Here is a 15,323-nt window from a genome sequence, read left to right on the forward strand (position 1 = left end):
GTGGGTTTCCATAGCACACGTGAATAAATAGAGTTTGTATTCAAATGAGTCAAGACTGGGTTCCACTCAACTGCATCTCCCTAAATTTCTCATGGGAGCTTTTCTTGCTTTTCTGCTGATCCTCCTCTGCTTTTTACATTCTTGGGCTCATCCCTGACTTTGGTTGCATTTGCAAATCAGAATAATAAGAATAACACTGAGAAAGTGTTTCCCTTTGTGGGAAAAGTGTGACAGTGCTTGATCCTATGGATGCGTGATCAGCTCATACAGTTATCAACATGATTTGCAGCCTCACATACTATTAACCTGCAGGGTTAGAATGGTATTCCATTTTGCATTTCAGCTAAACTGCAGTAAATCAATATTTAGCTCTGCCCACGGTGCCGAGCATATGCCCACTCGTTTTCCCAGCATCAAATCCACAACAAGTATCCAGCCATGCTTGTGGTCAACAGATGCTTAATGTTTTTTTGCTGTAATATTGATTGATTGGGTTCTACAGGGAGTGGATGCTCATGAAATGGTATCAAATGGACCACAGCCATTATTTCTCATTTGGGTGATGTAGCTAAATGGTAATGGGCCACAATAATACTGGCTCGCAATGTTCTAGTCTAGAGTCATATAAACACTTTCAACCTGACTCACCCTATTTTGTGTTATGTCATATGGGGAACATTTACCAAAAAAAATAAATATTCTGTTGTTGAAAATAGCACAAATATCAGATCTAGAAGCTCGCAACATGTTGCGATGTGTTGTGAGCTTGTAGATTGATATATTTGTTGTGCGAGTCGCAACACCATAGTACAACAAAATATAAAATAGGGCTTAATTGGACAACCCACAGTAACTTTTGGTATGTACAATACAGTAGCTATAGGGTGATAGACAATTCCTTAAAGGTCAGCAGTATGCAGTCCTAAAAAGCATAGCTCTTTAATTGTGTCTCGCTTCATGAGACTTCATAGTTACAGTATAGATGTCTAGTCTGGCTAATTAATGGGTGTGTCAGTGTTATTGCATGCTTATAGCCGATTGACTATAGGGCATAGCAGTGGCAGCCATTGTGTGGTGCCACAGATAGAAAACCCATTCTAAAAACGCAGAGATTTCCAAAAATATGAATCTAAATAATTTTAGGCCTGAAACCAAGCCATCCAGGCTCCTGGTGAATCATGGCAATAAAACATTTGATTCTGTGTCAAAAACCGCAAACAAATATTTTTTAACACAATCTTAATGTTTTATGATTATGATTCACCAGGAGCCTGGATGGCTTGGTTCCAGGCTTAAAATAATTTAAATAAATATTTTCGGAAATCTCTATGGGAAAACATTTATGGGTTTTCAAGTCATGAATACTACATTACTACTGACACTTTTCCAAAGCAAACACAGTTTCTTTTTCTTTTCTTTTCTTAATCAAGATGAGATTTCCCTAATATTGTATCTCAAACTTCTAAGCGACAAGCCCCACTTTTAAATTATCTGCTTCTGCAGCTGATATTCACATCACCATGATAAAGTCATGGACATCCAAATTAATTTCAGAACACAAGATTTACTCCCGGGACTATTTCAAAGACTTTTCACATCAACCCCACCTTCAACAGCATTAAAAACACATCAATAACCTAACTCTGACAAAAATATGTAAATTCACTGTGTTGAATTAGCAAGTTTCAAGTCTCAACAAGTTGAGTTGCATACCATGAATTTGATTAAAACCACTGCCTTCTTGGAAGGTCTAGAAAAAGGTTGTCATACAGGCTATGACCTCTAGTCTAGACAATAGACATGCAAAAATGTGTGGTCCTTTTAGTATACATTTAAGGGTAACATTTATACTGGAATACCTTCCAATCCATACACTTAATGGCAGACTATTTTATTTGAAAATTCATGCAGCATGCAGTTCACATTGCAATTTAAATTATTTTTCGTTCAGCTCCGTTTGTTACCACTCTCTGGCTAACAACTTGACGTTGATGCACTTTGTGGATCAATATATGAAAAGATCTATATTTTCCTATAGACCTGCTCCCTGGCTCTCTGACCTTCCTGTCTGTGTGACCCGAGGAGTCGCATTGATCTGATCTGGGGAAGAGTGTTAACACACCGTCTCACACACACCCACGCACGCACGCACGCGCACATGCACGCACGCACACACACACACACACACGCACACGCACGCACGCACGCACACGCACGCACGCACGCGTGTGCGCACACACACACACACACACACACACACACACACACAGCTGACATCATGCCAACAGTGCCGGAGATTAGCTGCCCACAGACGGACGGACGGACGGACAGACAGACAGACAGGGTGCAAAACATAGTCTCGGCCATGCCTTTCGGCCTGGTGGAGACAATAAGGTAATTTTTCATGTTTTATTTAAGTAAAAGCATCGATACTGCAATGTAGATATACTAGATTTCAAGTAGAAGTCACCTATTCAAGATGTACTGAGTAAAAGTACAAAAGTATCGGCATCAAAATATACAACAGTAAAAGTATTCATTGTGCAGAAGTTAAAAATCGATTAAAAATATTTTGAAAATAGCCGATGCGACGTATTGTGAGCTTGTAGATCTGCTATTTTCAAATTGCCGAAATGTATATAGGGTTGGTTAGTGTTTGTTTTGTAATAATAATCAAAATGTTCAAAGTAGCAAGTAACTAAAGTTTTCAAATTATCGTAATGGCAGAAGTGAAATACTACTGCAAAGTAAAAAATACCTGAACATTTTACTCAATTACAGTACTTGAGTACATCTAGCCTACATGTACTTAGTTACTTTACACCACTGTGCGTGTGGTTTTTGCTCCGTCCGGACCTGTCAAGTCTCCCGTGGGATCACAGTGTGTGACGGGTCAGAACCGCCGGAGGCCATCACACATACATGAGGTGTGATGCCATCCAGACGTGACACGCCATTAACAAAGCTCATTAAATTAGCATGAAAGCCTATATATTCCATACTACTAGGCCTACGATGGTTTCGCCTGCTTGTGTCGCTTGACAATAAATTAAAGCTCAAGCCTTTCATTGTATTGTATTCAGTGTAATTAAAGGCAAATGTGTTTCTATTATGTTTTCATTACTCAGTTGTATTCTTTAAAAAAAAGAATTAAAGGCAAATGTGTTTCTAATATGTTTTCATTACTCAGTTGTATTCTTTAAAAAAAAGTGAGGTTTCTTCTCTTGTCTAAAAAAGCACTTTTCCTTTGGTTCCAGTGTCTAGAGCATCCAGATCAGTCTTGTGAAACAGAGCACATCACTTATTCAATATAAAATCTCTAGATTCAAGTTGGAACAAGTTATGACAGTGGCGACCACAGGGCCACATTTTTTGTTTTGGACTCACTTCTGGCAAAGACACGCACGCACGCACGCACGCACGCACGCACGCACGCACGCACGCACGCACGCACGCACGCACGCACGCACGCACGCACGCACGCACGCACGCACACACACACACACACACACACACACACACACACACACACACACACACACACACACACACACACACACACACACTCGTATTATTGACTTTTGGGTAGGTCAGATCTGACAGCCTGTGAACCCCATTTCCAGCATAATTAACTGTTCTATTCTTGTATCGTGTGTACTAATTGGGATCGTGGATGCTCAATTAAAAAAGCATTAAAAAAGCTAAAGGCTGACACCTGAATACTGGACAATAATATATTGTACTATCGATTAACTGCCTTCTTCATCGTCTAATGCTTAATTTGTACTTAATTTATACTATAAGTCATATAACGATGTCACTCGCCTCAAAGGTTTACAAGCTTACAGTCATACTGTGTGCTACTCAGTGGTGGAAAAAGTACTCAAATGTGTTTTGTAGAAGTACTCTGTTACAAGTAAAAGACCAGAATTAAAAATTTACTTGAGTAAAAGTACAAAAGTATTGGTATCAAAATGTACTTAAAGTACCAAAAGTTAAAGTACTAAAATGTTTGAAAATAGCAGATCTACAAGCTCACAACGCGCCGCGATGCGACGCATTGTGACGCGTTGTGAGCTTGTAGATCTGCTATTTTCAAATAGCCTAGGTATAAAATAGGACTAAAGTGGTTAATGTATGTTTTATAATGTCATAATTTATATCTGCAAAGTAACTAGTAACTAAAGTTTGTAAATAATAGTAGTGGAGTAGAAGTACAATATTTGCCTCTGAGATGTAGTGGAGTAGAAGTAAAAGTATACTGACAATTGGAAATACTCCAGTGAAGTAGAAATACCTCAAAATAGTACTTAAGTACAGTACTTGAGTACATGTACTTAGTTACTTTACACCACTGGTGCTACTGTCCATTATTCCTCGGAGGAAAACCGAAGAGGAGCGCTTGGTTTTGTTACCTCAGCAAGGCAGGTGGGCTGTAGGCTTGAGTGGCCACGGCAAGCAGCCAATGGCTGAGTGCAGTGTCCGAGTTATCAAGCCGTGCATGGTGGATGGAATCGCTTATCACGTTGACCAAAACGAGTGCTCTCTTCCCCCCGCGTCAGCCAATCACAAGCCGATAGTCCTCGGTCCATATCCTAGGAAAATGGTTATCGCCTAATCCTATACTGGAAGAATTTTGAGCGGAAGTACGCGAAGCATCACCTAAGGAAGTCAAGATGATGCTGTACAGACCTACAGTTCCTGTGAATGAAAACAGTGTTGTGATTGGTCAAAAAAAATAAAGCTTCCTGCAGTAGCCTACATACAATGGAAGTCCCGCCCTAAAGACACTTGTAGCTGTTGTTATTTACCAAGCTTTTCTCCTAGTGATATGAGACAAGCCTGGGAATTAGGCTAACGGGTGCTGATGCTCAAGGACACTTGAGCAGCACGCATGGCTGTCGACCCACACACACACACACGCACACGCACACGCACACGCACACGCACACGCACACGCACACACACACACACACAGGCTGCGATAACTGAACACAAGTACGCCACATACCACCGATTTAATCAAAACAATAATGACTTTATTATGTCAATGATATAGCTTATTTACGCAAATGAAGGCTTATTAAAGTCATCTGTTTCTGTACAAATGGATATAAATTAATATATATTCATATACTGTAAGGTAATACATTTAATATAGTAATAGTGTGAAACATGATGAGATGTTTTGCCCATACAAAATACACAGATATAGAGTTACAGTAGAAATGCTATGAAGGTTAGCCAACATTCATGCACGGGCGCCGCTATCCTTTAGCTCACGGAACATACTGCACTGGATAAGGCATACACTTCAGTTTGGGTTGTTGTTGCTTATTTTTTTAAACTGGAGCTGTAGATACAAAAGAAAGCAAACTTACTGTACAGGTACATCTTCTCTTTGTATCGTACAAGGTCAAGTGCAAAACAGTTTTTTTCCTGACAAAAAAAAGAAGGAAAAAAAAGAATGCTAAATAAAGTGTGTGGGTGTGTGTGTGTGTGTGTGTGTGTGTGTGTGTGTATGAGAGAGAGCGTGTGTGTGTGTGTGTGTGTGGGGGGGGGGGGGATATTAGCATATGAATAAACGATGAAAGGAGTGAAAACAAAGAGAGGAAAGAAAAATGGGCAAAGGAATTAAAAAATGATTAAAGTGAGAGTGCATCAATTACATTAATGGTAACTCATTAAAACATAAGAAACACAACAATTTAACTAACCCTAACCCTAGGTTTAAATTAAAATCAAATTAATTAAATTAAATTAAATTAAATTAAGGAATAAGGAAATACACAAACAATGAAATAACAAGATAATACATGAATGAATGGACAAACAAACAAACAAACAAACAAACAAACAAACAAATAAATAAATAAATAAATAAATAAATAAATAAATAAGTAAATAAGTAAATAAGCAAATAAGCAAAGTGCATCGTAGTGGAGCAAAACATTAGGAAAAAAACTCCACAGGCCACAGATTTTCGTTTCGTTTGGCCCTCCGTGGACACGTCATTTTCTCTCCACTGCCCAAAATCAATAAGTGCAGGATTACAACAAAAACAAACCATATAAATCATCCTCCAACTAACCATTTATCTGTTTTTTCCCCCCTTCTTCTTCTTCCACCCCTGAGCGGGCACATTCAGTACATGCTGTAACCTCCTCTTCTTCTTCAAGAGTCGTCCTCGGTCTTGATGATGTGGAACAGGGTGACATTGAACAGAACCTGGTGGCCGTTGTTCCAGCCGTACAGGGCGCGGTCCCGGGCGTTGTAGTCCAGCATGGACATGTGGAAGTACTGGTTGTGGAAGGGGATGTCCGTGTACTCGTAGCTGGACGTCTTGGTGGAGTAGGCGTAGTACACCTTGGCGCCGGTCAGGTGGGAGTTGGTGATGTAGAGCGTGCCGCAGATCATGAACGACTCGCCGGCGTTCCTCTTGGAATACTCTGTGTTCCACGTCTCGAGGATCTGCAGCGTGTCCGGATTGAGCCGGCTGACGACGATGTTCCCCGCGTTCTGGTTGGTGGCGTACACGGCCCACAGGCCCAGCTCGTCCGCCATCAGGTCGATGTCGGAGAAGCCGCCCCAGGTGTACGGGTAGACGTTGTGGAAGCCGGCGGACTCCAGGGCCCGCTGGGTGACCACGCGGCCCGTCTCGAAGCTGTAGCGAACCACAATGTTGCTCTGCATCTTGTTGTAGTACAGCGAGCCGTTGTACACCACGTGGTTGGTGCCGGCCCACTTGAACGGCAGGTTGTAGGTCCTGGACTCCGCTCCCGCCACAAAGTCCGGAATGGATTTGAACTCTTTGACGATCCTGTTGTTGGTGTAGCTGTCCATGTACCAGACCTGGATGTGCGGCAAGTGCAAATATAATACGTCGCATGTTAGAAAAGGATGTGAATAGTTTATTTTGTAGACAAAGTGCAAAGTTAGAAAGTGCTTCACATACAATATGGGGTGAACTTTGAAATCCCCTGATAGATACATCAAATACCATGGCAATAAAGCCGCTAGTTCAAAATATCTTGTGTGGGAGGGAGGGAAATGTGTGCAAGTGAATGCAATTTGGGCCTACAGTAATGGTGCATGGTGCTAAATAAAAGGCAATGGGGTCACTAAATTCAGAAGGGGCCATCCTCAGGGGTTCATGAAGATGCACAGAAGATGTCAAGGCATTGTGAGCATGCATGGGCAAACCCAGTTAGGACCCACCTGGGTCCCACATAAAGTTGCCTAGTTGAGGCCCACCTAAGGCCCAGGTAGAATCCACTTAAAGCCCACATGGGCAAACCCAGGTGGGATCCACGTGGATCCCCCTGACATTGCCCACTTGTGGCCCATATAGTTCAGCCCACCTTGAAACCATATGGGACCCATGTGGGCGTGCTGGCTGGGTGCCAACTAGTGTGGTGACGGGACTAGTGCAGGACATACATACATATGGATAACCCAGTTCTAGGCAGTAAAATGTTAATACAAGTGACACAACTAAGTAAAGGTATTATGGAGTACAGGAGACATTCATTTATATTTGTCATTACACTCTAGACCTGCCTCTGAAGACAGGAGGTCAGCAGTTGTACACACATTAATTATTGGACAGAAAAGACCATTGTAAACAAATTGAAATTAGTATCTCAACTGACCCTATTGTTTTTGGCAGAGGCTTGTGGATCAGTCATCCAGGCTCCAAAGCGGGTCCCTGAAGTCTTCACCGTCACCGGCCCAGTGATCTTCATTAGCTTGCCACATGCTAGGAACACATCACACACTCGGGTCACATACAGTACAGTGCAGCAACCCTTTTGAATGCTACAAGAACAGCCAACATTATGGCACTGTCACGTTCAGAGTGAATGGCAGCCCAAATCCGATGGTTGGCCTATCCTATCCAGATTTTTTATCAAGTCTGAAAAGCAAAAAAGAAAACCCATGGAAACTGATTTTTGCAAATCAGATTTGAACCACATTCCAAGGGCTTTGTTCACACTGCAGCCAAATCTGATTTGTTCCTCAAATACAATCTTTAGGACTGTCACTGTTATTTGCAAATAATCAGATTACATTTGTGTCACAATGCGGTGCATTTTTTAGCTTCTAGGGTTGCTATTCTTGTCGAGTTACACAAGAATGGCCGTTGAAATCAGGCTTCAGTGAAAACCAATCTGGGAGGATTACCGAACGGGCATAGTGGGCTCAGGCCCAGGGGCCTAAGAGCCAGGGGGCCCCCCAAGCCTGAGCCCCTGCGCCGCTGCCACCAACCTTGCGTGAGTTGCGCCTCCTGTCAGCCACTGGGCCCACCACCCCCCATGTCAACAACAGAGTGCCAAAAGACCCAAACTGCCAAGACACACATCAAGTGTTCAACCCCCAGCTCATCCACAGGACGCCAGAGTCACTCTGAAGTCCTACGGATAAACCGACGGGCCAAACACCCGACACGCACCACGATGGTCACAAGAAGCTCAAAGCCAATAACAACGACACAGAGGCTCAGGCTTTTTTGGCAAAACAACAGCATTAGATGTTCTAATGTCCACGCATTAGGACATTATTATGTTATCTATTCCGATTTATCTAAATGGGGCCCTCTCATTCTGTTGGCTTTAAGAGCGTATCTGCGGTGAAAATCCTGTGTTGTGGAGATACCGGTGTGAATTTATTTCTAGTTATTTAACTGTTTATTTAGATTTTCTCACATTTTCTCATAATGGTCCCATCTGATTCCAGTCTGGATAGGCCAAAAGTCTGATTTGGGCTGCCAGTGTGAACACTACTGTAAGTGGATGGGCTCATAACCCATAGCTTTAAACTGCTCTGTGGAAAAGATGCTTCAAACAAAGTAGTTTGCTGTATGGTTTGTGTTGAACATCTGGTCAGTATCAATATCAAAGTCAATGTTATTTCTGCGAATACAGATTACAGATGCTGCTGAAGGAAAGGAAAAAAACAACTTGAGAAACTACACATTCAACTAATAATGCCTACTCACCATCTGTCAGGACGGGGTGAAAATATATGAAATTTTACGGTACGTATTATTAGAATAAGTTGAGGTGCAATATTTGTCAGATGCTTCCACAAACATTTTATGTGGACCTAATCACCTTTAAGATAAATCGCATCAAGCTTTCCGCATAAAGTATTCATGAAGTTCTCCCGCAGCTGTTTTTAGCCAGGTTCTAAAATGAGGCCAGCCTTATGAACAATGAATACTAAACAATTCAACTCTATTCTCGAGCCAGATATCGATTCAAGCCTCATTTACATTTTAGACATTAAGCTGATGCTTTCATTCACAGTCACTTACAACTGATGATATTCACAAGGTGGCTGATTTGCTCTTACATCATACTCAGGAGGGGGGACTGGGGAATCCCGTTGTTGCGTACCGTGTCAAGCACCAAAAATAGCCGATTTACAAGCTCAGAACGCATGACGCTGTTATGCGTTGTGAACTTATAATTCTGCTATTTTCAGTGCACGACACTAACGAGCAACTACAAATCACCTTTTCGTGTCCAGTGATTAGGAGATGGACATACAGTGGGACAATGACAACTACACCAGCCTGCATGCAGTGCCCACCCAACATTCTATGCTTACTAAGACCGTCTTTTTTATTGCAACTTTTGTAGTTACAGTAATGTGTCTGTAACAGAGAGAGGTCCTCTGTTACTTATGTTTGAGATAACCCTCATGTATTGAATGATATTTGCACAGCACATTTGCACTTTTAGTATTTTGCACAGTTCACCTTGCAGTGCAATATGGAGAGTGCAATATGTTTGTAGTGTGAGGTTTTATTGTTGAGGTTGATTGAATGCTCAACAGTACCTGTTTGTTGCCAGCATGATTGGGCTGGACCATATCAGGATAACAGAGGGGGGTTATGATGTGATGTGTGTTTGCAATTGCTAATATTTATGTTGTAGTAGAATCATTATTGGTGTCGTTCATGGAGTTTTAATAGATGTTATGAGAGTTCATGTTATCTGTATGTATGTGTATTATTCGGTAATCTGCCCCTTGACATGGTTGAGTCCAAACTAATTGCCTCCACCTGAGTATAAAAGGCTGCCAGCCACAAACACAATCAGTTGGTGGTAGGATGAGAGCTGGACACCACCATGTCACCTGTGTGGAGAGCTGCCTGTGTTAATGTATTGTTTGTATTGTCGGCGAAACAATCAGAATAACTACACCTTTTTGGTTGCACCCTATCAAGGCCTCTGTACTAACTCCAACCGCAAGTCGGTCATTCTCACAGTGTCAAACACTCAATTGTAGGCTTCTATTATCTACAGTACACTATATCATTTACAGCTACTCTATAATGACAATTTCACCGTAGGGATAATAGATCTTGGGCTCTATTTTCGCCAGTGCCTCCTTACCCATTATCCCTGAACTTCTTTGCAATTTTTTGCTATTTTTAAAAACATTTTCAAATAGTTCAAATAGCCAATCTACTGTACAAGCTCACAATGTGTCGACGTAGATCGGCTAGTTGAACTATTTGAAAATGTTTTTAAAAATAGTAAAAAATGGCAAAGAAGTTTAGGGATAATGGAGAAGGCGCCGGCGAAAATAGGGCCCCTTTTATCTTGTCTGTTTTATTCATCTCATTACATCTCAGACCTTATCTCAACTCATGTTATACGTAAATGGTAAATGGTGCATTTAAATAGTGCCTTTATCCAAAGTGCTTTACGATGTGCTTTACATTCACCCATTTACACACACACACACACACACACACACACACACACACACACACACACACACACACACACACACACACACACACACACACACACACACACACACACACGCACACATTGACGGCAGAGTAAACCTTGCAAGGCACCGACCAGGAGCAGTTAGGGGTTCAGGGTCTTGCTCAAGGACACTTTGACAGTAACCCAGGGGGGAGTGTGTGATCTGTCATCTCAGGCCATCTCATCTCATCTCATGTCATGTCATCTGTCATCTCATCCCATCTCATCCCATAGTGAACTTACTGAGTTTGCTCATGCAGTTGCGAAGCCGGTTCTCCAAGTTGACGACCCTCTGTTGAAGTTCCTCATAGTCGTACGCTCCCATCTCCTCCTGGATGCCCAGCAGTATGGCAGACAGGTTCTTGATCTCCTCCTTGAACTGGGCGACGAGCTTGGCATCCGTCTTGTACTGCTCTAGCACCGGGATGAGAGGCTGCAGTGCCTCCATCTTTCCTTGCAGCTCCTGGGGGTTGACCAAGAGGAACAGAGGTTCTCACTTTCTTTCCCCTTAATGAAGAAAAACAGAAATGGAAGTAGCCCGCCCACTCTCCTTTAAAACAAGACAGTCTAAAAGCCCAACCAGCAGCCTATAGGGTCCATGCTGCACCTTACACCCAACTGGAAATTTGCTGAAAGGTGCTGTTAGAGGAAAAGCTATGGAATCATGCAAAGGTTTATCCTGGAATTTTCCGAATTGATTATTAAATATATTGTATTGTATTGATATTTAGTTCTGTGGGTGGTGCTAGAGGATAGGTCATGCATGGGGTTACTCAAATAGTTAGGGTTCATCCTCAAGGGAGCATGAATACGTTCAGCAAGTTTCATGGCACTCTGCCCATTAGATTTTGAGATAATGGGTTTGGCCTAGCACAGAGGGGTCACCAAGATCAGTAGGGTTCATCATGCCTGAGCGCTTTAATGATATTCATGGCAATCTTCTGCCCATTAGAATCAGAGGTATTGTTTTGCGCAAATGGATATTTTGACCTAAGGTGTGATCAAAATCAGTAGAGGCCATTGTCTGGGGTCTGTGAAGACACCATGCCTATCCTATCCAGCAAGTAGTTTTCGAGATGTGTTGTTTGGTACTAAAAGTTTTGGCTGAAGAGCGGACGGGCAAACATTCCGTCTGTCGAACCGACCAACAGAGCGCGACCACTGAGAGAACCCCACCGCTAGCAAAGCTAAAAATAGCGGCGAATACAGTAGGAGTTGGCATTACAACCCTGAGGTTAGAGAAGCAGCTTTGCAACTGGAAGGTGACTAGTATGGATGTCCTTAGAAGTGAATGAGTGACACTCTTCCCTCCCGAAACAACAAAAAAAAATAACAGTTTCGAGCCACCAGCCTCTCTTCCTCAGACCTTAACAATAACTGTAGACACAGGTAGATTAAGTCACCACACCTTATGGTCTGAGCGGAAGAGCCTGGTGGAAATGTTACCAGCTAATAAAGGTTGTAAGCGGGAGTACACTGGTGTGCAGATTTTATTTATTTTGATAACTCAACCTAGTAAGTCTGGGATGTGTCTTCTGCCTTTTTCTGAGCAAGGCAGTGAACCAAAAACCTCTCCAATGCCAAAAACAAGTCTGTGGAAGAACTGGGTAGCATCCAAATGTGTGAGTGTGTGCACGTGTGCGTGCGGGTGTGTGTGTGTGTGTGTGTGTGTGTGTGTGTGTGTGTGTGTGTGTGTGTGTGTGTGTGTGTGTGTGTGTGTGTGTGTGTGTGTGTGTGTGTGTGTGTGTGTGTGTGTGCGTGCTTCTTTGTTTGCATGCGTGCGTGCATGCGTACGTGCGTGCATGTCTGCAACTGCTCCCCCAGGCTGTGGCTGTAGTAGATAAGAAGGAAAGTGAACTAACTGAACGTAAAAGTATTCATCCATGGGTAATGAAATAAGTCAGCTTCAGCTACAAATCTCAAGTTTCTGAGAGACTGTGGTACTTGGCCGTTGCCACTGCAAACCTGAATTTATCTAATTTCACAAGTACCATTCAGACAGGAGAGCTTATCACACACTGTTCAGTCCCATTTCTAATTTATCAGTGCTTTTATTACACAGCTCTTTAGGGTAAACCAGTCTATTTCAACACCTGATTTTCAGCTAAGGGACAGGTGCGTTGGTGAAGCAGACGTTAACAAGATCAAAAAGAAGAAACCTGCACACCGTGTTCACTTGCTCAGTAAAGACAACTTTTTATGATTAAAAAGGCAACATTTCAGTCAAAGACCTTCCTCAAGCGTCAGATGTCTGAGAATGGTCCTTGATCAAAACGCCTCCTTTATAATAATAAAAATATGTTTTTATTGAGTGAGTGAACACGGTGTGCGACTTTCTTCAATTCCACACCTTTTTAAAAGCTATATATTATCAATATGACCTTAAACGTGATATACTTTGTTGTAACGTCAAATGGCATAATTTGCCAATTTACAACAGCTTAGGGACTTTTAAAACCAAGCTAAAGACCCATATTTTAACTGTACAGGACTCCTCACTTGTTGTCTTTGTTGTTTTGTGGGTTGTGTGTTTGTTTAGTTTCTGCTCCCTCCTGTTGTGATTGACTGACTGTGACTGGTTTTCATATTGTCCTGGTTTAGTCTTCTTTGTATTCTTCTACGTATTCTCATATTCTCTTTCCTCGGGCTGCGCCACGGGCCAGTGTAATAGCTGGAAGGGGAGAGCACTATAAATGCCAAACCTACGAATCTATGCTATTTTCATGAATGTTCACCTACTATAGAGTACCGAATTCCTGACTTCACTCGTTCGTCCGGGTCACGGAAATAATTTCTCTATGGAGAATAACATTGGGTCATCTTAGAATCGTCTCATATAAGAATTGTGGTCCAAAAATAAACAAACTGTCCCGGCGATATTGTCGGGGAGGTGGCTCTGTATCGTTTTCACTCATATTTGATACAGTCTGTTTCTGGCAAAATATTTACTAATTCAGCGGCGGTAACGTTAGCGTTTTCTCACCATCAGTTGATGCTTCTTATCCATATGAGTCATTTGTTTATTTTTGGAACACAGTTCTTATTTGACGCGATATTAAACACGTCTATGGGAATTCAGAATGGGGGGAAAAACAGTGTACCCAGGTAGGATGCCTAAATTACGTCAGACTTCGGTGCTCTATTTTCGACGAATGTTTGCCAATTTTCACAGAATGTTTGTCTACTATGACATGCCCAGAATATGGACGCTATAGGGTTCATGTGGGCAAAACCACACATACAGTATACCTGAAAGTTCTTGTTGACGACCGTCTTCCTGTCCGACTCGATCTGTCTGAACTTGGACCTCAGCCCTTTGATTTGGTTCTCCATCCTCATGATGTACTGGAAGTCCCTCTGCGTCCGCAGATTCAGCACCTCAATCGACTGCGACATGTTCTGAACCTTTTGAGAAGGAACGGGAATGAAAACAGTGTGGCATTGATTTTTCCAGCCCGCCACCGTGATTAAAAGGCCCCTTTATGTTTGGCCTTCCAGCGGTTAGCTGGCCTCCTACTTCCAAAAGAACTAATCAACTCAGTTTGACCTCCGTTGCCACGTCTCAGTTGCCCATTTGTAAATTGAATTGAGGTGAACTGGGTGTCAAGGAGCTGTAATGGCTATATGTGAGGGTCAGAGACTCAGAGTTATTATAGTTTTGTATCATTCATTAGTTTTTTTTATTTCATTTGTTCTTATTTTTGTTCAGTTCTGTTTCCAGAGGGGTGTTGCTTGTTTCCGTTTTTTAGTATAGTTAACTATGATAACCTTGGTGAGGGTTCACTTTTCTTTTACAAGCTCCCAAAGTTTCACCATCTCTATTTATTTATATCCACGTACTGTACATTGTTTAGTTTTTTGTTGTTTCCCCAACTATTCAGAAACGCTTTCTGTCACATTTATGTCTTGTTGTGAGCATATTGGATGTTGAACTTTCATTCAGCTTGAGTGAAATTCCTAACATAAAAAAAATCCCATAGAGCCTTCCAGCGAGCCTTGAGTACTCTCTCTTTCTCTGTCTGTCTGTCTGTCTGTCTGTCTGTCTGTCTGTCTGTCTGTCTGTCTATCTATGTATAATATGAAATACATAGTGCAATATCTATATCCTTTCTCCTATATGCTGCGGAGGACTCCTTGCTGTGCAATATTTCTGTCTCATCATGAACTGACTGGGATTTTATTAGTGGTGTTTTTAGTATTGTAGTATTTTAGTATTTCTTTTTTTAAACTAGGAGTAGTTTTAGAATATAGTAAGCAGCCAGTGGAACGGAATTTCGTTCAATCATGCATTTCATGTATTGTTGAATGACAATGAAGCTATCTATCTATCTATCTATCTAGCACACATATCCACCAGCAAAGTGGCATGCACGTGCACATTGTGTTGTGCAAGCTTTTTCATGGGCCTGGCTCTGTCTGAGGGATGCTGAAATGGCCTCACTCAAGCCCTGGGGCAGCTTAGTACATTAGTGTGAAAGGCCTAAGTGAATGACAGAAAACGGCCCTTGGCGTGCAACATTGTAGGCCAGGGCAAAG

General features: G+C 42.1%; 1 protein-coding gene across 2 annotated transcripts in view; it reads right to left on the reverse strand.

Moving 5' to 3' along the window:
- Positions 1–6,110: 6,110 nt before the first annotated feature.
- LOC308094427 (noelin-3-like) overlaps positions 6,111–15,323 on the reverse strand; it is a 15,484-nt gene continuing 6,271 nt past the window's right edge. For both annotated transcript variants that reach the window (XM_080441076.1, XM_080441075.1), the window contains 4 exons: positions 14,037–14,192; positions 11,031–11,250; positions 7,653–7,759; positions 6,111–6,852 (listed from right to left, as the gene is read on the reverse strand). In XM_080441076.1, coding sequence (XP_080297202.1) covers positions 6,175–6,852; positions 7,653–7,759; positions 11,031–11,250; positions 14,037–14,192 — 1,161 coding nt within the window. In that variant the 3' untranslated portion in view covers positions 6,111–6,174. The remainder of the gene's footprint in view (positions 6,853–7,652; positions 7,760–11,030; positions 11,251–14,036; positions 14,193–15,323) is intronic.

This window comes from Gymnoscopelus braueri (assembly GCF_963280865.1).
Source record: "Gymnoscopelus braueri genome assembly, chromosome: 10".
Classification (NCBI taxonomy): Eukaryota; Metazoa; Chordata; class Actinopteri; order Myctophiformes; family Myctophidae; genus Gymnoscopelus; species Gymnoscopelus braueri.